General features: G+C 37.2%; 1 protein-coding gene and 1 long non-coding RNA gene across 3 annotated transcripts; both read left to right on the top strand.

The window, feature by feature from the left end:
- The first annotated feature begins 125 nt into the window (after positions 1–125).
- On the top strand, positions 126–599 carry LOC133744938 (uncharacterized). The gene has a single exon (XM_062172962.1). It carries the CDS (start codon positions 126–128, stop codon positions 597–599), a length of 474 nt encoding a protein of 157 aa, XP_062028946.1.
- Positions 600–6,358: 5,759 nt separating this feature from the next.
- Positions 6,359–9,295, top strand: LOC133707055 (uncharacterized). Of its 2 annotated transcripts, XR_009844885.1 has the most exons (5): positions 6,359–7,016; positions 7,428–7,504; positions 8,045–8,112; positions 8,272–8,381; positions 8,924–9,295. It is a non-coding gene; the product is annotated as an uncharacterized LOC133707055 (long non-coding RNA). The 2 variants fall into 2 exon arrangements; XR_009844886.1 differs by lacking the exon at positions 8,272–8,381.
- Positions 9,296–16,647: the final 7,352 nt, after the last annotated feature.

Below are 16,647 nucleotides of genomic sequence, written 5' to 3'. Positions count from 1 at the left end.
GCAAGAATGGTGAGTCTTTAAACCATATTTTTCTTCATTGCCCATTTGCTGCTACAATTTGAAATTGCATGATTGAAAGCTTTGAGCTTGTCGCTGTTCCTAATTCTATCTTGGAGTTATTAAATATGGGGTTGGCTGGTCGTAGCCCTCAATTATGTGAGCTTTGGGTTGCATGCTTTTGTTCTACTCTATGGTTCATTTGGCACTCACGTAATAAAGCTAGATATGAGGGTATAGAGCCTAATGTTTCTAGGGTTCAAAGGTTGATCGTTGGGTGTGTTAATGGCTCTAGTTGTTTGGCATCTGGGCCCATGAATAACATGATTCAAGATCTTAGGGTTGTCAAGCGCTTTGGAGCTTCATGTAGGCCAAGGCGTGTTCCTCGCATTACTGAGGTTCACTGGAATTCCCCGCCATATGGTTGGATTAAAATAAATACAGATGGGGCTTGGAAGAGTACATCCAATGAAGCTGGTTATGGTGGTGTCTTTCGAGATCACAGGGGAATTGTCATAGGTGCATTCTGTTCTAACCTTGACATTCCAAGTTCGCTAGATGCGGAGGTCGTGGCAGTTATCAAAGCAATTGATTTAGCTTAATTGGCGTTAGAGATTGGAAGCATATCTGGTTAGAGGCTGATTCATCTCTTGTTCTTAGTTTCGATCCTTCGCTCTCCTCATTTGGTGCCTTGGCGTCTTCAAGTTGCATGGGGTAATTGTTTGCATCAAATAGCTCAAATGGAATTTCGCTCCTCACATATTTTCAGAGAAGGCAATCAAGTTGCAGATACTCTTGCAAATTTTGGTTGTTCTTCTAATGGGCTAGTTTGGTGGGACTATGCACCACCTTTTATTTTTGATTCATGCAATAGAGATTATTTGGGTCTTCCCAATTTCCGTATTCGTTAGATGTTGTTTTCTAAAGAGGTTTGGTTTGGTCCCCCTCTTTGTTTCACTTCTTATTTTTATTGAATAAATTCCTCCGAGGAGGTTCATCTTAAAAAAAAAAAAAAATTGTACTGTTGTATGATAGAGTTTGTGTTAACACACAACAGAAGATTTGTGTTCTGTTGTGTGTTTGGGTGCAGTGTAAGGATGTCTTCAATGATCCCCGTTAGAATATCACTACTCTTATTCGTTTTGTCCCATCATACAAATTGAGAGGTCAATGGTGCATCTAGGAGAAGAAAATGAAAATGGCACCATAAGTTGTTAGTATTTTGTAACCTTTTTAATGTTGTACTGATTTACTCAATGGTTTTCATGTATCTTGCATTTTAAGTTATCAAAATCAATTTTAATTCAAATGGACTTCTATAGATAATGTAGGTTCCAAACTGATTAGAATCGAATATTTTGATTTATCGTCATTACTTGGTCACTATGGGATTTTCACGGCAATGATCCATGATAGTGATTCTCTATCTTCCATTCTCACCGCAATGATTTTCATAGTAAAAATAGGCTCACAAACTGTGAAAATCTAACAATTTGTATCAAAGCAATCTATGCTTGCGTTGAGATTGATAAACATTGCTTTTAATGATCATTCTAGGAACACGTTTTTTGAACTGCTGCATATAAGCCAAATACATGCATCAGTTTATTTGACAAAAACTGCACTTGTTTGATCTTTTAATACATGAGATAAAAAAAAAAATTTTCGATAAGACGTACATGAGATAATTTGAATGGTCAATTAAGTACTGAGTTATGATTAGAATTAAATAGCATTTGAATCATTGCTTCCGTATCTGAGTATTATCTGCAACATCAGTATAAGAAAAATATTCTACTGATTAATAATAGAAACATCATAGTTAGATGGCTGAATCTATTGCATCTCTCATTATGTTTCATAATGCTGCCCTAGTAGCCATGAACACAAGAATACATGTAATAGACTATTTGAAATTGTTTTCTCGAATACATTATACATGTATACTACATATATACTGTCAAAATGGCTAAAGTATACATATATAAAGTGAGCTTCTATTCATACCTCCAAATTTGGCATTTGGACCTCCCCACTTAATAGACCTCCAACTTGCTTTTACAAATAATTACCATTTTGCTATCTACACCTCTCTAATCTTTCTAAAATACCCATTGTCCAATAAAATCAATAAGAGCTATTTTTTAAAAGATTCTATTCATATTTTCAAAAATCATTAGTTGGACCTCCTTTAGTTTTTGAAGATTTGGAATTGCAGTAAATTTTTTTTTCTTTTTTGGAAGTTCATCCTCCATATACGAGTCACAGAGGTGCTAGCACTTTTTCAATGAATTGTCGACTCTTGGTTAGCGTAGGCAACAATACCATGTTTGCTCATCATCTCGTACAAATATGTTTTCCAAGTATTATTTTCATTGCATTTAGATGTCATTATCCCTAAACTGATTCAATAGCAACTTGAAATGAACATGGTTCTTTTGTTTTAGATATGTATGGGATAGTGGAGGAAATTACAATAATCAACCATGAGTCTAGTGCATTCTCTATAGATTTATATCATAAGGTTGAATTTTTCATCATATCTATAGAATAGTTTCACATAAAATTGCTCTGACTGATGATGTGCGAGAAGATCGATCTTGTATTGCTGCATTTATCATATAAACGTGCTAGAGTGCTGCTTTTTGTCGCCACTCGTTCACATGTTTGTTTGCATTCAGAATGAGTAGGGCTTCATCAACTGAGGTGTCTTTGTATTTCCCATTTTCTCTCCTTTTATTTTTTATGTTTTTATAGCGCAGTGATAGATCTTGTAAATTGTACACTATGTGAGCAAGGAAGTTTATCACTTTACGAGGACAAAGTCAAATTCTGAAAATTTTGACTACAACGTTAAATAACGTTTGACGATATATATTTTAGTGTTTACATTGGAGGAGAAAGTTTTTTTCTAAGTTGAAGGGTATTACTGTTCGTAGAGATAAGAAGAGATTTTTTTTTTTTCCTTATTTATGTCTTTATTGGTAATTTGACATGAGTTGACAAAATCAACTATTATTTGAAAAAAGGGAGAGGTCTAAATACGGAGGTATGAATAGAAGCTCCCAAACTTAAATTATAAATTTGAATCTTGGTTCCAAAGAAGTTAAGAATCAAATATTTGGTTTTATGGTTTTGCATATTCACAATAATGAACCTTCATATGTTATTAGAGAAAAGTGCATCACAAATTACGCCAATATTTTGAAAAGAACATGAGTTTATTGGTCTCTATATATGCACTTTATTGAAATGTTGTTCAAAAATTTTGAATTTACATTTGGGACATTCATTGTGTTTCTAGTAAATAGTTTAACACTTTTAATATTCATTATATGATTGACTAGATTAAAATTTATTCGAGCCATGCACTTTCCCATAAGTATCAATCAAATTGAATTGCTCAATGGATTGAACTTCAAGAAATGGAAGAGTGACATAGAACTGATCAACCTAGGCATACTAGACTTTGACCATGTATTAAGAGAGGAATCGGCCACCTGTAGAATTGGCTGCAAATGCAATTAATTAGGTTAGAGACAAATTTGTGCAATGGCATTGGCACAACAGAGTGGCTCAGATATTTTGACGTTTCCCCCTGCCTTGGCCATTTAAGCCTGATATGCTCTATAAGGTAGAAGTGTTTGGCTGATATTTGACCCCCCAGCAAGCAAGGCTCCTCCTTCCTTTGACCATGTATTAAGAGAGGAACAGAATTGGCTGCAAATGCAAGTAAGGAGGTTAGAGACAAATTTGTGCAATGACACAGGCACAACAGAATGACACTGATATGTATAAAGAAAAGCATGACAAATGCTGTAAAAGAAGGAATACTAGATTCTGAGTATGCAAGGGTGTACTTTAATTCAATTACTGAGAAATACAATGTTTCTGATAAGGCTGAGACATAGAATTTGATGAACTCACTGATAAGGATGAAATTCAATGGATAAGGAAGCATCGGAGAGCACATTATGAAAGGCATTGACATTGTTGGAAAACTAAAGGGATTGCATGTGAGAATATAAGACTTTTTTCTGATGCATTTGTTGTTGAACTCTCTGCTAGACTAATACAGCCATCTCAAAAGCCTTTACAACGCACAAAAGAAAAAATGGAGTCTAAATGAAATGATTTCCCATATTTGTGCAAGAGAAAGATGAGATGACAAAGAAGGGAAAGGCAGTGAGTAATCAACCTTATGGCCAAACCAAAATTCAAAAAAAAATTGGTAACAAGAAATTCAAGGCCAGTACATTAAAGATTGTTGTGAAACTTGATCTTAATAAAGCTAAGTCTCTCTAATTTTCAGGTGCCATGAAATATTTATTCTGCAAGAAAACTGGGCTCCCAAAATATTTATGGGGAGAAGCATTGAAGACAGCAAATTACCAAGTGCAAAACACTCCATTTGAACTGTAGTTTGGTTAAAAACCAAGTCTGAATCATTTGCATGAGTGGGGATGCAAGGCAAGGCAGAAGCAAGAGCTTACAATGTGGAGAAAAATGATAACCTTGGATCTCAATCAATAAGTTCATACTTTATTGGTTATTCAGAGAAATCAAATGTCACAGCCCAGTTCGCATAGCAACATATTGTCTGCTTTGAGCCCCCACGGTTTTGTTCTTAGGCCTCCTGCCCAAAATGAGTCTTACTATAGGGAGGTGAGTCTGCAGGTATAAGGTACATTACCTCCTCTCCTCTGGGCGATGTGGAATCTCACACCCCCTTAGGGGCCTGACGCCTTGGTCGGCACACTTCCGGCCGGGGAGTGATTCTGATACCAAAGGACTACAAGTTATACTATTCATCAAAAAGAGGAACAAGAATTTTGAAACTCACAGAGTAACATTCTATGATGAGTTATTTGATCAAAATAAAAATGCAAATGAAGGTTCCAGTAACACAAGCCAAATAAACTATAATTTAGAAGAGTGATTCATTTATCCAGAAGTACTAGTTGTTGAAAGTGCAATGTTCAGTGAGAACTTAGTGCATGAACAAGCAAAAAATTGAAATGAATTTCAAGAAGCAGTAAATGAGAATTAAATTCAAGAAATTAATGGTTTTTAGAACAGTGAGAATGTGGAAATCTCAGAAGTTGGTGTAAGTGATACAACAGTAACAATGAGAAGATCAACATGCAAGAGCAAGAAAATCTGCAATTTCAAGTGATTACAGATTGTACTTGACAGTAGTTGAATTTGATCTGGGAGAAGAAAGTGATCCCACATCACTCAAGGATGCAATTAATGTAGTCTAAAAACAGTGATAAGTGGAGGATGACAATGGAAGATGAAGTTTTAAGCATGTCCAAGAATGAAGCTTGGACTTTGGTGGATAGAACAGACAATATGAAACCTATAGATTGTAAATGAGTTTTCAAAACTAAGATCAAGATATGCAAATAGAAAGGTTGAAAGACACAAAGTCAAACTTGTTGCAAAGTGATACAATCAGAAAGAAGGTGCGGATTACAATGAAACTTTTTCATCTGTTTCAACAAAGGATGTTTCAGAGTGTTTTTGGCATTGGTCTTTGCTCACTACAAGTTAGAATTGCATCAAATTGATGTTAAAACAACCTTCTTGAATGAAAATTTACATGAAGAGATATACATGTTTCAACCAGAAGGTCTTATTGAAGATGAGAAGAAAGTCTGCATGCTTAAAAAGTCAATGTACGGACTCAAACAAGCAATTAGACAATGGTATTTGAAATTTGATGTTTTTGTCACTGATTTTGGTTTTGAAGAAAAGAAGTTGGATGAGTATAAATATTGCAAGATCAGTGGGAGCCATTTCATATTTTTGATCTTGTATGTAGATGACATTTTGCTACCAGCAGGCAGCAGCAATGTCATTCTACTGTAGGTCACCAAAGAGTTGTTGTTGAAGAATTTTGATATGAAAGATATGGGAGAAGCACATTGTGTAATTGACATAGAAATTACCAGAAATAGAGATCAATGTACACTGAGATTATCATGCAAGAATTATATTGACAAAATGTTGCACAGGTTTGGTTTGAAAAATTGCAAATCTAGTGACTCACCTACGTTAAAGGGTGACAAACAGCAGAAGGAATAATGTATCTATTATCAAGTATGTTAGTTATTCACGATCATTAGATATATCTCTTTTGAGTGGAGGTTAATTTTTCAATATTCATTTACCACATAATTCATTATTTACACATATATATAAATAGTATTGATACTATATCAATAAAATATGCAGTTTATGATTTAAACTATATTTTCATCTTGTTGAAGTTTATTCTAGATCGAACATGCTTGTACAAATCGATTACTATGGAATAAACATAAATAAATTTATCATACTTGGGGTAATTCATTATACTATATACTAAAGTTGGTGATCTACTGTTCATCAGCTTAGTAACAGTGCCAGCTTGAGCCGACCCGTTACATGAAAAGACGATTTTGCCCCTGCATGCTGTTTCTTGCTTCGACACCTGGGTTGCTGTTCAGTGCTATCGTGTCTTTCCTACTTCGCTCCACAGAGAGGTAGATAGTGCTATCAGGCGTGCATCACAGACTTGCCAAAACCAGTACCAAGTCCCTCGATTCGACCGTCGGTGGTAGAAGCAGGGGAATGCTGAAACCAGTCGGACTCGGCCGAAGAATAAGCAAGCCCACCCTTAGCGACCTCGAAACACCGTCATTTCCGCAAGGTGAAGACGACCACTTGAAACCACCATGGAGAAAAGACAACAAATCTGACCTTCTACCCAGATCCCACCCTTCCATCACCAACTCTTTCCTTCCAATCAAAGCCCGATTTCGTTGACAACGCCAAACCAACCATGCTTGAGCGACCTCCTTTTCGCTCTCTCGAATCTGAACTCTCTCAAATATCCTTCAAATTTCTTGATCGTGATTGAGGTAGACGCATCGTTTTCATCTTCCAGTTTCGATTGAGGTGGCAACTTTTTGATCAAATCAAAGGATCCGATTGAGCAATCAGATGTCTTTAAGATTTTGAGCTTCGATCAGGTGAATTTTTTATTTGGTTGATTTGTTTTGAATTTCGGTGCATGTAATTTTCGGTGGTGCATATAAAGGTAGGTTTGTGTGGGTTTGCATTTGAGCTGTGTTTGCACCGCTTAATTGGTGGAATGTTTGAGATGGTTTCTGTGGGAATGTTTGGCCTTGAACAGAGAGGAAAGCAGCAAATTGTTTCATGCATGTTTGGCTTTGAGTATCTGAGGATTTGATTGTGGTATATGTTTTATGGTTTATGTTATATGTTTTATGGTTTATGTTTTTTGCTTTTTTGTTATTTCTGTGGTACCTGATACGAATTTTTTGTTTTTATGGTTTATGTTTGTTTTGAATTTGTGACTTTTTTAATCTACTGTTGGGGTGGTTTTCTGATTTGGTTTCTTGGCTATTTGGGATTTGTAGGGTTGCAATTGGTGATGGCTTCGGTTGCTGTGGTTGAGGTCTGAGTTTTTGATTTGGTTGGATGTGTGGAAACTAAGGTATGCTGTACGTTGAGGTTCATCTCTTTTCTTAATTTGTATGAGTTATTTTTTTTATTGTGGTGAGGAAAAGCATGCTCTTTTTGTAATGTTTGGTTGGCATGTTAAAAAAAAAGGATTCAAGTGCTTAATAAAAGTCTTTTTGTTCAAAAGTATATGCCAAAACAAATCAATGTAATTGAAAGTCGATGAATTATTGTCCATTGGAGCATTGTATGGAGTTGATCATTGTTTCTGTTTTCTTTCGATGGTGTGAGATTAATATTAGAATGAGCATTTGTCTATGACATGAAATTTGCTTCCTATATTTGACCATATTTTTAACACGCATTTCTACAATATGATGCAGCCTAGGCAACAATTCTTTTCTTTCTCATATAACCATGTTTCAATTTACCCATCATTTGAACTCTTCAACTCTCTTCATATAATTCTTAAATGTGATTTGTTTACAGTTTCTTTCCATGCATTTAGTTTCTATTGTTTGGTTTGGTCTTTTGCATAACACCCATTATTGAGTAGTTTGTGGTGATTTTATAGGGGTTAGATTGGCAAAAGCTGTACAGAAGTTGGGAAGATAATCCGGATGTCAGTTGTATTGCACTAAGGTAATTGTGTTTTTTTTTTCTTTTCCTCCCCGTTGCCAGTTGCCACTAATTTGGTTCTTTAACATGAGCTGCTATTCTTTTCTCCCATGCTATAGATGATATTGCTTGGTTTTGATTACACAAGTGGTGACTTATGAAAAGTGGTTTTAAATTTTGAAGGGCAGTGGCAAGGCATTTTGTGAGGATAGAGATAGACAGACATTAGCAAGAAAAACAAAAAGAACACAAGCCAATGTTTCATGGAAAATGACACACCCTGAACTGAAAAAGTAAGCCAATCTTATGCATCGCCTTTGTCGAATTCTCTGCAGTCAGATTCTTATTTACACTAACTGCATGACCTTTTACCTGCTTTTTTCTCCAACTTAGGGTAAATGATATTCCATTAAGTATGGTTAAAGTGAGTATCTATCTCCCCTTTTGCATATCTCAGGAATTAGAAAATGTTGTTTGTATGTTTGAATGACTGGAATTGTATCATTCAGATAATGTAACTGCAAAGGCTTATGTCCTTGGTGAGTGATGCAAAGACTGTAAAATCCCTTACACCAGCAATAATGTATAGCCACACCCTTTAAAAGTAATTACTGGCAAATGATTTTGTGAATTCCAATCATGGGTGAGAATGTATAAGTATCATATGAATTTGTGAATCCCAATCTGTGTTTGTTTAACAAATGCACCAAGCTGTTTCTTTTACAGAGTTGCGCAGTTATTCATTTGGTCATGTTATTCCTTTGAGTCCTGTGAATGCACTTCTTGCTCATTCATGTGCTAATTATTTGACATTTTGTTTGGGTATACCATATAGACAAATGATGAAATCAAAATGGCTAAATTGGAAGCTAAACTTGGCAGTGAGATGAGCAAAATTGAAGGCCTTACTGGCAAGTCTTCCAAGCTACTAGCATTTTGCTGACCAAATTTGATATGCTGAGCGTTGTTTCTTCCCATGTTGCAGGCAAGGAAAAAGGATTATGTTTCAAATCTTTTTGAGCATGATACTGATACCCATGGCTTATGAAATATAATATGTAAAAGGTTTCCAATAACCATTTATAGTTGTTCCAACAGTGATTGTAAGTAAGATTGTTCCAACAGTGATTGTAAGTAAGAATACTCAATATTCTTATAATTCCAGTGGTTGATCTCATATTATGTAACGTCAATGCAGTATTATAAAACCCGCAACAACGCGCGGGTACTGTTTCTAGTGTAATTATATTTGTTGCGCTGTAAGTACAGAAGAATGATGTTATATCAACCCATCATGATCTTTTGTAGTTCAATATGGTTGAATAAAACTGACATAATTTTGAGAAACAGATGGTGCCTTTTGAATTCAGGTGCACACTTAAGAAAACAACTTATTTACATGTGATGACTTTGTAAAATATCTAGTTCAGTGGAAGATTGTAAAACTATATACGAACTTGACATGTAGTAAGATGTTTTAGGATTCAAATTTAAGCATGTGTTGTAAATAATTATGGCTAATATCATGTAAATAGATGGAGAGTCATATATGCCTTTCACTATAGATTAGTGATTGATAGGATTGTGAATAGGAGTAATTGACGTTGCTATTAAACGTTGCCTATTTGTATACATCATGTACTCCTATATAAACCCCCTCATGGTGAGATGAATAAACACATTCTATTCTCTGTGTCCAAACTCTCTCTCTCTCTCTCTCAAAAACTTTTCTGTTTTACAACACGTTATCAGCACGAAAACTCTAACCCAAGCCCTAGCCAGGAAAAAAAACCCCCCTGCTGCAGCCTGTTTGCACGCCCCAAAACCTCTTGATTGGGACCTCAGATCAAAATCTTTCCTTCATCAAAGTTGTTCATCTCTGCCTCTTGTATCTGTCCTCCAAATTTCAGCCCTATTGGAGTCTTTTTGAGACCTGTACACTATTCGAAGTGGGAGCTGTCCAAAAGAGGCGAATAGCTCTTGGATTGGCTGAGAAGACAACCTTCTCAGTTCTGCACATATAAACTGAAGATTCATCCGCTCTTCATCAAGTAATGTTTTCCAACATTGACTTTTATATTCATGCTTATTGAGCCTATTGATTGAACATGAAAAATCCTCCATGATGCATGAACCCTAAATTCTGATTGTTTTATTTGGAATATATATATCTGTTCATGTTTTGGATTGTTTGATTGGAAAAGAAAAGAAAAAAATTTATGAACTGCAACTATATATCTGTAGTATTTGGTCCAGTAGTACCAAATCAATATCAGTAACATCAATTCAACAAGAAAGAAAAAAAAACAAACAGAATAACAGATTGTGCAGTTGCTGGGATTCGAACCCAGCTAACATAGGTACCAACTCAACATGTTATCCGCTGTACCACTATGGCAAGTTAGTATGTGTTAACACTATTTAGTATTAATTCTGCCAGAAGCAGATTTGAGGCCAATTAATTGGTGATTGATCAACCCGTGATTTGATTTTGATTGATTTTATCCAAAACAATTACCATAGTAATTTATGCTCATTACCACAATCACTTCATTATCACATTGAGACAATTCTGAATTATTGCGTGAATTATGATAGAAGAATTATGGGCTTAATTTTTGGTTTCACAAATTTGAATTATGCCATTATAATTCCTTATGCTAGAAGCATTATGGGCTAAATTATTACCCGATTATTACATAAACATTATGCTAGAAGCATTTGCCCAATTTATTTATATGAAATGCCAGAAGCATTAATGGGATTTGAACTCAATTCCTCAAGTACTTAATGAACCAGAAGTTCACACATAAATATTGAACCAGAAGTTCATACATAAATATTGAACCAGAAGTTCACACATATCGAACCCGTAGTTTCGATAACATTGAAAGGTTATGAATCTTTCCAAGTAGGCGCACCCAATTCGATGCGATGTCTAGGCAAGATACAATGAGGCTGTGTACTTAAGAGAGCCTCGCTCCACCCAAACCTCATACTCTTACCTGGTCGTATTTAATTGGAGTTACCAAAAGGGTTGAGCAATAACTTTTCATTCCTTGACAGACCAGCTTGAGCCCAGCAGGCCCACTCTCCCTCAGCAAGACCTAGCAGCCCAGCAGGTCTCACACACCATTTGAATTACGCATGAAAGGTCGGGTCACTAGCCTACAGACTAAGCCCGATAGGCTTCACTATCAAGCCCACTCCTTCTTTGGTCCAGCAGAATCAAAATAAAAGGAAAAATGATTTGATATTGTAAATAGATTCACCATATCTAATATGTGTAATTAATTGCCAGAAGCATTTATTCACATAATTGTGTGATAATTGATTTGTGATTTTTATTTATCCAATTTGTGAGATTATTTCAATCTGCTCAATTCAATATTATTGTGTTACTTGTCTAAATTTTCGCACTAGAATATATGTGTAGAAAATGCAGGTACCTAATGAACTAGAAGTTCTAAATGAACCAGTAGTTCATACATATATCGAACTTGTAATTTCGATAATGCCGTTTAAGAAACTTGAAGTTTCCTTCATAAATTCACCACACACGATAAAACCAGTAGATTTTACATGTCTAATCCGATTTTTCATACCATGTTATAGAACCTGAAGTTCTCATTACTTGCTTATGGATGATATTACCCAAAGCACTAATATTATTTGTTCCTTTCCTATAAGAAATGTCAAATCTCAACATGTTTGATTTTGTTGCTTTGGAGGTCTCCAGAAGAAACTATCTAAAGTGAACTTAAGATGTGAAAATTCATCTGATTGCAAAGAAGATGAGATCAACAATCAATGCTAACAATGTCGTCATTGAGGCTTTTAATATGAGTGTCATAATTTTCAAAGGAAACATATGGAGAAAACACTCCAAGTTGAGTATCCGATGAAGAGGATACACAAACTCTTTGGGTCGCTCTAGAAGAGCACTTTCACAATCAAATGACCATTTTCTTGCTTGAAGCAAGACATGATTGGCAGAACGAAATTAGCCCATATGACCGTCTGCCACTTGGCCAAAGCCCAAGAGGCCATGTAATCAGGCTCCATGTGGCCAAGGCCCACGTAGTAGGAACCATGATGCCATAACTCAGCAAGCCCGAGTTGAAAGGAACACTGGTCCGGCTTGCTACCACCAGAATCAGCATGATCTTTGTTATCAATGTGGAGGAATTGACTGCTGGTCCCGCACCTGTTGTGCGATAGCCTAAGCAGTAGATGAGTATTACGCCGGTTGCGGAACTCGAAATAGCAACTTTATTAAAGGGTCATTTTCTATCGATTCCACACTAGAGATCACGGATTTTCAGGCAGTTACTGAACATACCTAGGATTAGAACTCGAAGACATAGGTATAATTGGCCCCTTGTGCCATATCTATTTCATCTTAATGAATGAAACATCTTCGGATTTTGGTGATTTATGTTTTTCAATTATTTTGGATTATAGAAATGTGGTTCTGTTCGAATATATTTAATTCAATAAACTTATTCATACATGTGATCCATTGAATTAAATAAATGAATAGGCATATTCTGTGGGGAAGTTTGTTGTCTGGTTAAAAGTGCTATTACGCACACCATACTCCTAGATCGGAGATATTTTTCAAACTTATTGTCTATTCATACCTCTGTGACAACCGTATCAGGCCAATCCAACCTGATAGAGGGTTATGGCAAAACCCACTATATGTTGTCCAATGGTACTGAACCTACCATTAATGAGGCCTTATAATCTCCACGTTCCAGAAGAACGTTATTGAGTATTAAGGATATTCGAACCAACAGTTATCACGCTGAAACCACTGAGAAAAATGAGTGTAATATCTTTGCATAACCTCCAAAGTGTGTGGCCAGAAGCGTACATTGGAGAAATTGGAATCTGTTAGCTAGAAGCTAACTAATTCAAGCAACTACTTGCTATGGCATGACCGTTTAGGACACCCAGGTCAAAGTATGATGCATCGTATCCTCAATTCATCGCAGGTGCATCCCCTTCTGAATAAGGGTCTTGTATATAATGACACGCTATGCCATACTAGACCATCATATGCAAAGACTAGTACATACACCACCATTTTTCTGCACAGAATGCAAGGGAAATTTGTGGACATATATATCCAACCACCATGTGGACCAGTTAAATATTAATGGTTTTTGGTTGATGTATCGACAAAGTGATCACATGTTACACTATTGTCCACAAGAAAACGCTGCTTTTGCTAAACTCTCACCCAGATCATGAAATTGAGGGTTCACCACTCGGATTATATATCCCATAATGTCTATAAGACTTGATAATACCGGAGAGTTTACATCGAAGTCTTTCGATGATTATTGCATATCCCTTGGGATTGATGTTGAACATATAATTCCCTATGTTCACACCCAAGATGGTCTCGCAAATAGAATCTTGGTAATGCGCACCAAGCTTCTAGTTTTTGCGTGGGGCTATGCAATCTTGCATGCAACTATGTTGGTCCCGTTGAGGCCCACTGCTACCCAACCTTACTCCGCGTTACAGTTGGTGACTGGGTACGAACCTGATGTTTCGTACTTACACGCATTTGGGTATGCAGTCTGCGTGCCAATTGTGCCGTCACAACGTACAAAATTGGGTCCTCAACAAAGGATGTGCGTGTATGTCGATTATAAATCCCATCCATTATGTGCTCCTTAGAGCCGTTGACAGACGATCTCTTTACCGCTAGATTTGCGGATTGTCACTTTGATGAGACAGTCTTCCCGCTGTTAGAGGGAGATAAGAACGTCACCGTTCCTGATGAACGGAGTGAATTAACATGGAATGTCCCCACAATGTCTCATCTTGATCCTCAAACCGCATGAAAATATTAAAGTGCGGACAATTCTAGATCTATAGAGACACTTTCTCTGATCTAGCTAAAGTGACGAGATCACATATACCTGCTGCAAATGTGCCTGCAAGGATAGATGTCCCTGTAGGACGCGTCGCCCCAGATGGACGAAGTACGACCATGGCGGCTAACTAGTCACATGTCCCTGCCCAGAAGCGAGGTAGACCACTAGGTTCAAAGGATTCTTATCCCTGGAAGAGGGTAAAACTGGCACCAACAAATCCACTAGACATCGCGATCTCAACTGATCCATCTCACGAGACAATTCCGGATTATGGGTCCGTCCTAGAAGAGACGACGTTGGGGGACGCTCCAACGTCTGAACCCACTCCCGAGAATAGAGAAATCTCGGTAAATTATGCATGCTTAAGTGAGATCTGGAATCGGATTGAGATTATCATCGATGATATATTAGTATTTGCGGTGGCCACCAAAATTATAATAAGCAATGACCTCGAACCCTGCTTTGTTGATCAATATCAACGAAGAGACGACTGGCCAAAAAGGAAAAAAGCAATCCAGGTCAAATTAGATTCCTTGACAAAGAGAAAGGTGTTTGGACCTGTTGTTCCCACACCTCCCCATGTTAAACCTGTAGGATTTAAATGGGTATTTGTAAGGAAGCGTAATGAGAAAAACGAGATTGTGAGATACAAGGCTCGTCTAGTGGCGCAAGGATTTCTCAACGCCTGGGATTGATTACGAGGAGACATATTCTCCCGTAATGGACGTCATAACGTTCCGCTACCTTATCAGTTTGGTAATTTCTGAAAAACTGAGTATGCAACTAATGGATGTGGTCACAGCTTATGTCTATGGGGATCTTGATACAGAGATATATATGAAAGTTAACGAAGGACTTAAGATACCCGATGCAAATAGTTCTAGACCACGGAACACGCTCTCCATTCATTTGAGGCGTTCACTTTATGGATTAAAACAATCCGGACGGATGTGGTATAACCGTCTAAGTGAATATTTGATCGGGATGGGATATGTAAACACTGAAATATGCCCATGTGTGTTTATTAAGAAAACAAGTTCTGGATTTGCAATTGTGGCGGTCTATGTCTATGACATGAATCTGATTGGTACTCCTGAAGAGATCAAAGAAACCGCAAAGCACCTGAAGTCTGAATTCGAGATGAAAGACCTTGGGAGAACAAATTACTGCCTCTGCCTGGAGCTCGAGCACCGTGCTGATGGGATTCTGCTTCATCAACCAAATTACATCCAGAAGATGTTAAGATTCTTTAATGAGGATAAAAGCAAGCACACCCATGGTCGTCTGAAGTCTAGAGAGAACCGTATCGTCCTGCAGATGATAATGAAGAGATATTGGTGCCAGAAGTCCCATATCTAAGTGCAATAGGCGCATTATTCTACTTGGCTTAATGCCCTAGATAGGACATCTCATTCGATATGAACTTGTTAGCTAGATATAGCTTTGCGCCAACACGCCGCCACTGGAATGGCATAAAAGACATTTTTCGCTACCTTAGAGGTACAACGAATATGGGCTTATTCTATCCCTACGCATCAAGGAATGGATCAAACCCCCTTGATCATCAGAATGATGCTCGCCTTGTTGGATATGCTGATATAGACTATCTATCAGACCCGTACAAGGCACGTTCCCAAACTGGTTATGTCTTTACCATTGGGAATACTGCAATTTCTTGGAGGTCTACAAAATAGACACTTGTTGCTACCTCTTCGAATCATGTTGAGATACTAGCTCTTCACGAAGCAGTATGTGAATGTACATGGCTAAAAGCCGTTACAAAGCATGTTCGAAGCACATGTGGAATGTATTCCACTACTGATGAACCAACCACTATCCACGAAGATAATGTTGCTTGTATTGAGCAAATGAAGACGGTTTCATCAAAGGAGACAACACCAAACATATTGCACCGAAGTTCTTCTTCAAATCAGCAACAACAAGAGCATCAGAAGATTGAAGTCAAGCAGATTCGATCTGAAGATAATCGTGCAGACCTCTTTACCAAGTCACTACCAAAGTCTACATTCCAGAAGCATGTTCAAGGTATTGGTCTACGTAAACTATCTGAATTACCTAACATGTAATTTTCAGGGGGAGTCGAAATCAGGGAGAGTATCCCGAAGCATACACACTTGACCATCGTGTACTCTTTTTGTCCTTCGTCCAGGGTTATTTTGTCCCACTGGGTTTTGTTACCTGGCAAGGTTTTAACGAGGCACATCTTTAGCATGGTCACCCCACTTATACTACATCCTGAAGATGTTTTGATTTGACATATATGCATTTGCTCATCTTTTCCCTTCGACCACGGGTTTCTCCCACTAGGTTTACCGGGCAAGGTTTTGGTGTAGCAACTCTAATGCATACCTCTCGTAGACATACTATCTACTTATGATGCTGATAAGAAGACTTCACCTATCTCTGTTGTGATACGACTACTCCACATTCACGCGCGTTGTGCTCTTTTTCTCTTTCGACCAAGGTTGTTTTTCTCCCACAGGGTTTTTATTACTTGGCAAGGTTTTTGACGAGGCAACTTAGAAGCGCTCAGCCTAGGCAACACTATTGACATGAAATATCCAAGGGGGAGTGTTGTAAATAATTATGGCTAATATCATGTAAATAGATGGAGAGTCATATATGTCTTTCACTATAGATTAGT

This window comes from Rosa rugosa, chromosome 4 (genome assembly GCF_958449725.1).
Source record: "Rosa rugosa chromosome 4, drRosRugo1.1, whole genome shotgun sequence".
Taxonomy (NCBI): domain Eukaryota; kingdom Viridiplantae; phylum Streptophyta; class Magnoliopsida; order Rosales; family Rosaceae; genus Rosa; species Rosa rugosa.
The sequence above is the reverse complement of the archived record's forward strand: the minus strand, read 5'-3'. Positions and strand labels throughout refer to the sequence as shown.

What these genes read in the sequence shown, in the direction of transcription:
- LOC133744938 (XM_062172962.1), top strand. Translation starts at nt 126, where the DNA reads ATGGGGTTGGCTGGTCGTAGCCCTCAATTATGTGAGCTTTGGGTTGCA.